At 35.4% G+C, this 7,589-nt stretch overlaps 2 protein-coding genes across 2 annotated transcripts in view; both read left to right on the forward strand.

The window, feature by feature from the left end:
- The window catches only part of LOC109833865 (expansin-A10-like), a 2,023-nt gene extending 837 nt beyond the window's left edge, over positions 1 to 1,186 (forward strand). The window contains 1 exon segment of the mRNA XM_020401698.1: positions 515 to 1,186. Within this exon segment, the coding sequence (XP_020257287.1) occupies positions 515 to 832 (318 nt within the window). The 3' untranslated portion in view covers positions 833 to 1,186.
- LOC109832233 lies at positions 2,808 to 4,037 on the forward strand. The gene is made up of 2 exons (XM_020399661.1): positions 2,808 to 2,820; positions 3,127 to 4,037. Exon 2 carries the CDS (start codon positions 3,200 to 3,202, stop codon positions 3,866 to 3,868), a length of 669 nt encoding a protein of 222 aa, XP_020255250.1. The 5' UTR covers positions 2,808 to 2,820; positions 3,127 to 3,199; the 3' UTR covers positions 3,869 to 4,037.

The raw sequence follows: 7,589 nt of genomic DNA on the forward strand, positions 1-7,589 counted from the left end.
TTATGTTAAGCTACTTCTTTAAGGTGGTGGTTGTCGGCTTATTATTACAAGGGATTGTTGTTCCATTTTGGCTTGTGCATTTGGAGATAAAAAAAGGACTCTGGCTAGAAAACTTTTTTTATTATTATTTTAAACATCTAGGAAAGCTACTACTTTGTTGCATGCTTGTGCATGAGCTTACTGCTGCCTAGATTTAAAAAGGGTACTCTACATCTTACCTTTGACTAGGAAACTTCTATTTATAGAGAAACTACTCAAAGATGGTTAAAATCTAGTTGAAATAGTAATAAGACTGGTCAATCCTCCATAGGACCTAAGTGATGGTGAGAGGAGAGTAATCATAGTCACATTACTTAGAATTCACTATTTGACTTTACCTTAAAAGTTAATGGTTTAGTCTTAATAAACGGACCCATAAGAAGAAATCCTAAAGCCGACCAGAGATGGACATAAGAAAACTTAGTCGAAACTCGTTTAAGAATGATATGATAATATTCAACTTAACAAAGAAGAGAAAATAAACTCTATAACATGTAGGAAGAGAGGGGGTATAAGATTCACCATCAACGGCCACTCCTACTTCAATCTCGTCCTCATCACCAACGTAGGAGGGGCCGGAGACGTGCACTCTGTGTCAATCAAAGGGTCAAGGACAGGGTGGGAGCAAATGTCAAGAAACTGGGGCCAAAACTGGCAGAGCAACTCCCTCCTCGACGGCCAATCCCTCTCTTTCAAGGTCACCATTAGCGACGGCCGCACCATTGTCTCCTACGATGCTGCTCCTTCTTCATGGTCCTTTGGCCAGACCTTCACTGGTTCCCAATTCCTCTAAAAAAACTTGGTCGGTTGTTGATACATATTGACTTATAATTGGTCATATAAATGAGCTGGCAGCTCGTATCCAGTATCTCGGCATAGTATATTTATACATATAGGTAATGATGAGTTTGTAGTCTGAGGGCTCAGGGAGAAGAAAAGGGCGGTGTGTGCTCTGCTTCTCTTTGTAATTTGGGGTAGAAATTGGCTGAGGTGGTGAGTATTAACTACCCGCCAAATAGTCGTTATATAGTAATATATATAAGGGATAGTGTATGTTTTGCGCTTGGTTTGATATGTTATGTATGTGGCTATGACTAAGTTTGTGATAGCTTCGGGTTTGCTAGTAATGAGTAGTATGTTTTTGATATGTTGGGGTTGTTTTGTTGACTTGCTTTACACTTAAAATGTGAATCTCTAATTTCTATTGAGGATTTCCATAATATCTGTTTAAAGCTTAGGATGAAAAAAGAAAATCACATTTGGATAAAACAAGGACATTGGATGTAACAGTATCAAAAAATTATAAAATAGGACATTTTCTCGGTTAAAACAGAGTACATTTTGAGTTCAAATCATTGTAGAACAAACTTACCTCTATGCAATTCATTACTTATCAAGCACTTTGCAGTAATCCGGTTAAGGCCTTCACAGGGTTAGACAAGAGTGTTCCAAAAACAACCTAGTTAAGGTCTCTGGTCTCTTTATTTTTTAACTTTAAAAAAAACAGTCCAACCGTGTACAAGTTTTCCACCAACGCATTTTAAGTTACTATCCAAGTTTGTACATTTATCCAAGTTTGTACATAAGTTTCAGAAGAATTCTTAACAAAAATCCTCCAAAAAAGAAAAGTTTCAAAAGTGAACTTCATTTATAAAAAAAAAAAGACTAGGGGGGATAAAAAGAAAAATAAAGTGAACTTTAACTTGGGGTAAAAAGTAAGTACCACATGTGAAGTGCTAACTTCCCCAAGAATTGGTACTATGGTGGAAGAGACTTATACCTTCCTAGTTATTTATTGACAGTACTTGGTCTTGGACATAAAGGATACATAAGTTCGGCAGTTGAATTTGCTTTAAATGTGTCAACAGATGGAATATGTATTTTGATGAAGCTGCTGCTGCTGCTGCACTGCTACAACATCGGAGGAGTAAATGCTTTTCATGATGAACTTTTAATGAACCCCTTTGATACGGTTGTATATACTTGACAGTCTTTTAAAGGCAACACTTTTGATTTACATACCACCTTAATGTTGTTCTGGTTGGTATATAATTCACACAAGATGACAGTTATAATTACAACTGTTTCTTTCATTAGATCTACAACTTTTTGAAACCTTTTTAGCACAAAACAATACCATTTTCCATAAAACGACTCACAGTCAAATTGATTGCAATCCTTCTTACAGAAATGGACTAGTTTTACAAATGTTAGTTTTCAAAGACTGCAATTTCAACAACAACAAAAAAAAAGGGAAAAATGTGTCCAGGCCCCAAAAGTGGGAACTTCGTGTGACTAGCCCCCCTGTACTTTGCCCCATGTGGAATAGCCCCAAATACGCATAGTATTTGCGACGAGGCCCCGAATTGACTCTTTTCAGAAAAAGCCCAGCGGAAGTTACTATCTTGCCCTCTGATGGGACTGAGCTGGGTTAATGTGCCCCTCACCTTTACAAGTACTCTCCCTCTCTTTCTCTCTCTTCCACCTAGCACCGTCATCAAGAACTCTTCATCTTCCTAATTTCTGTACGAATTTCAACGTTTCTAGGGTTTTCGCCGGAAAAATGTCGTCGTCTACGGAAAAATCCAGTAACGACTACGAGGTCGGGCACCGAGCCGAGTTGGAAGGAAAAGGCGCTTCATCTGCGGGTGGCAGCACGGAGGAAGCTACGGAAGCTACGAAAACCCTAATCGAAATGCAAAAGGAGGCATTACAATGGCGAGACCAGAAAAGGAGGACGACAATGGCTGGTCGTACCAACAAACCCCCCTCAAAAAAACAGTAAGTGTTATGTTATACTGCGAACAGACAATGCAGATTAACCCAATATTGTTAGTTCTAGGCTTATGTTATACTGCGAAGAGACAATGCAGATTAACCCAATATTGTTAGTTCTAGGCTTTGTCCAATGTTAGTTCTAAATTTATACCAACGTTAGATCTAGTTTAAGTCCAATGTTAGTTCTAATATGAGTCCAATGTTAGTTCTATAATATTACGTGTTAGCTCTATTTTGTTCCCGTTAGTGCTAGGTCTAATATTGTTTCATATGTCTTATTGAACGTACAAATTCGAAAATTTTTTGCAGGAAAAAAATTGCTCTAACAGGCTCAGCAGAAACACTAAGGTTAACGGCCAATATCGGGGCTTATTGGGCATTTATGAAGCGCCTTGCCCCGAAGATCCGTCAGTGGCATAGGGATGCATACTGCGGTTCTATATTTCAGCACTACATTTTGTTTGGGGCTCCTGCGGCTGATCGGCCCACCCTTGAGCTGCTGCTGAGCTTTTTCGATAGAGATAATAACACCTTTTGTATACCTGATTCAAAAAGTGGGGGTATGAAAAATGTTAGTTTTGATTTGCAATGGGTCCACAACCATACTTATTTCCCAATTTATGGGGAGGACATAAGGAACAATAGGGACTCAAGAAGCAGAATATGGCTGGAATACTTCGCTAAGCTTTTCATTTCTGAAGAGGGTAAGAAGTTAAAAAAATCAGAAACCAGCCAACGTAAACATCTTGAAGGGCTACTTGAACGGCTTGTTGAATCTACCAAAAAGCGGGATATCGAGGATTTTGCTCTGCTACAAATTTTGTACCAATGCTCTATGATATGGAGTCCCATAGCAGGGGAAGGTATCCCTAGACCCTTACTCAGATACCTGGATAGCATTCAGAGGGTCAATTCTGTTGCATGGGCCCCGTTCTTTTATAATGAAATTATCAGGGGCATTGGAGTTGCTTTGGAGGGAAAGAAGAAGCAAAAGGTCGCATATGTCCCAGGTTGCATGACACTATTGTGTGTAAGTTCCATATTTTACTGATCTTGTTTCATTCTAATTCGTACCTATGCATTGTTAGTTCTAACTTATTCTATGTTAGTTCTATTCTGTAGCGTGTTAGTTCTAATCTGCACAGTGTTAGTTCCGTTCTGTAGAGTGTTAGTTCTAATCTGCAGATTAGAACTCACACGCTACAGACAGATTAGAACTAACACGCTGCAGAATAGAACTAACACTCTACAGAATAGAACTAACACTGTGTTAGTTCTATTCTGTAGAGTGTTAGTTCTAATCTGCACAGTGTTAGTTCTATTCTGTAGAGTGTTAGTTCTAATCTGCACAGTGTTAGTTCTATTCTGTAGAGTGTTAGTTCTAATCTGCACAGTGTTAGTTCTATTCTGTAGAGTGTTAGTTCTAATCTGCACAGTGTTAGTTCTATTCTGTAGAGTGTTAGTTCTAATCTGCACAGTGTTAGTTCTATTCTGTAGAGTGTTAGTTCTAATCTGCACAGTGTTAGTTCTATTCTGTAGAGTGTTAGTTCTAATCTGCACAGTGTTAGTTCTATTCTGTAGAGTGTTAGTTCTAATCTGCACAGTGTTAGTTCTATTCTGTAGAGTGTTAGTTCTAATCTGCACAGTGTTAGTTCTATTCTGTAGAGTGTTAGTTCTAATCTGCACAGTGTTAGTTCTATTCTGTAGAGTGTTAGTTCTAATCTGCACAGTGTTAGTTCTATTCTGCACAGTGTTAGTTCAAGTCTGTAGCGTGTGATGGCTTGTTAGTTCTATTTTATTACACGTTATATCTAATTTATACCACGTTATATCTAATTTATGTTAGTTCTAATTTAAACCACGTTATAAACCTAATTTATACCATGTTATATCTCATTTATACCAAGTTAGTTCTATTTTATAACAAGTTAGTTCTAAAATTTTAACCAAGTTTGTTCTAATTTATACCAAGTTAGTTCTATTTTATACCATGTTAGTTCTAATTTATACCAAGTTAGTTCTAATTTATATCAAGTTAGTTCTATTTTATAACAAGTTAGTTCTAATTTAAACCACATTAGTTCTAATTTATACCAAGTTAGTTCTAATTTATACCAAGTTAGTTCTAATTTATACCAAGTTAGTTCTAATTTATACCAAGTTAGTTCTAATTTATACCAAGTTAGTTCTAATTTATACCAAGTTAGTTCTAATTTATACCAAGTTAGTTCTATTTTATACAATGTTAGATCTAATTTATACAAAGTTAGTTCTATTTTATACCAAGTTTGTTCTCATTTTATACCAAGTTAGTTCTAATTTATACCAAGTTAGTTCTAATTTATACCAAGTTAGTTCTAATTTATACCAAGTTAGTTCTAATTTATACCAAGTTATTTCTGTTCTGTAGAGTGTTAGTTCTAATCTGCACAGTGTTAGTTCTATTCTGTAGAGTGTTAGTTCTAATCTGCACAGTGTTAGTTCTATTCTGTAGAGTGTTAGTTCTAATCTGCACAGTGTTAGTTCTATTCTGTAGAGTGTTAGTTCTAATCTGCACAGTGTTAGTTCTATTCTGTAGAGTGTTAGTTCTAATCTGCACAGTGTTAGTTCTATTCTGTAGAGTGTTAGTTCTAATCTGCACAGTGTTAGTTCTATTCTGTAGAGTGTTAGTTCTAATCTGCACAGTGTTAGTTCTATTCTGTAGAGTGTTAGTTCTAATCTGCACAGTGTTAGTTCTATTCTGTAGAGTGTTAGTTCTAATCTGCACAGTGTTAGTTCTATTCTGTAGAGTGTTAGTTCTAATCTGCACAGTGTTAGTTCTATTCTGTAGAGTGTTAGTTCTAATCTGCACAGTGTTAGTTCTATTCTGTAGAGTGTTAGTTCTAATCTGCACAGTGTTAGTTCTATTCTGTAGAGTGTTAGTTCTAATCTGCACAGTGTTAGTTCTATTCTGTAGAGTGTTAGTTCTAATCTGCACAGTGTTAGTTCTATTCTGTAGAGTGTTAGTTCTAATCTGCACAGTGTTAGTTCTATTCTGTAGAGTGTTAGTTCTAATCTGCACAGTGTTAGTTCTATTCTGTAGAGTGTTAGTTCTAATCTGCACAGTGTTAGTTCTATTCTGTAGAGTGTTAGTTCTAATCTGCACAGTGTTAGTTCTATTCTGTAGAGTGTTAGTTCTAATCTGCACAGTGTTAGTTCTATTCTGTAGAGTGTTAGTTCTAATCTGCACAGTGTTAGTTCTATTCTGTAGAGTGTTAGTTCTAATCTGCACAGTGTTAGTTCTATTCTGCACAGTGTTAGTTCAAGTCTGTAGCGTGTGATGGCTTGTTAGTTCTATTTTATTACACGTTATATCTAATTTATACCACGTTATATCTAATTTATGTTAGTTCTAATTTAAACCACGTTATAAACCTAATTTATACCATGTTATATCTCATTTATACCAAGTTAGTTCTATTTTATAACAAGTTAGTTCTAAAATTTTAACCAAGTTTGTTCTAATTTATACCAAGTTAGTTCTATTTTATACCATGTTAGTTCTAATTTATACCAAGTTAGTTCTAATTTATATCAAGTTAGTTCTATTTTATAACAAGTTAGTTCTAATTTAAACCACATTAGTTCTAATTTATACCAAGTTAGTTCTAATTTATACCAAGTTAGTTCTAATTTATACCAAGTTAGTTCTAATTTATACCAAGTTAGTTCTAATTTATACCAAGTTAGTTCTAATTTATACCAAGTTAGTTCTAATTTATACCAAGTTAGTTCTATTTTATACAATGTTAGATCTAATTTATACAAAGTTAGTTCTATTTTATACCAAGTTTGTTCTCATTTTATACCAAGTTAGTTCTAATTTATACCAAGTTAGTTCTAATTTATACCAAGTTAGTTCTAATTTATACCAAGTTAGTTCTAATTTATACCAAGTTATTTCTGTTCTGTAGAGTGTTAGTTCTAATCTGCACAGTGTTAGTTCTATTCTGTAGAGTGTTAGTTCTAATCTGCACAGTGTTAGTTCTATTCTGTAGAGTGTTAGTTCTAATCTGCACAGTGTTAGTTCTATTCTGTAGAGTGTTAGTTCTAATCTGCACAGTGTTAGTTCTATTCTGTAGAGTGTTAGTTCTAATCTGCACAGTGTTAGTTCTATTCTGTAGAGTGTTAGTTCTAATCTGCACAGTGTTAGTTCTATTCTGTAGAGTGTTAGTTCTAATCTGCACAGTGTTAGTTCTATTCTGTAGAGTGTTAGTTCTAATCTGCACAGTGTTAGTTCTATTCTGTAGAGTGTTAGTTCTAATCTGCACAGTGTTAGTTCTATTCTGTAGAGTGTTAGTTCTAATCTGCACAGTGTTAGTTCTATTCTGTAGAGTGTTAGTTCTAATCTGCACAGTGTTAGTTCTATTCTGTAGAGTGTTAGTTCTAATCTGCACAGTGTTAGTTCTATTCTGTAGAGTGTTAGTTCTAATCTGCACAGTGTTAGTTCTATTCTGTAGAGTGTTAGTTCTAATCTGCACAGTGTTAGTTCTATTCTGTAGAGTGTTAGTTCTAATCTGCACAGTGTTAGTTCTATTCTGTAGAGTGTTAGTTCTAATCTGCACAGTGTTAGTTCTATTCTGTAGAGTGTTAGTTCTAATCTGCACAGTGTTAGTTCTATTCTGTAGAGTGTTAGTTCTAATCTGCACAGTGTTAGTTCTATTCTGTAGAGTGTTAGTTCTAATCTGCACAGTGTTAGTTCTATTCTGTAGAGTGTTAGTTCTAATCTGCAC

The sequence above is a fragment of the Asparagus officinalis genome, chromosome 3 (assembly GCF_001876935.1).
Source record: "Asparagus officinalis chromosome 3, Aspof.V1, whole genome shotgun sequence".
NCBI lineage: Eukaryota > Viridiplantae > Streptophyta > Magnoliopsida > Asparagales > Asparagaceae > Asparagus > Asparagus officinalis.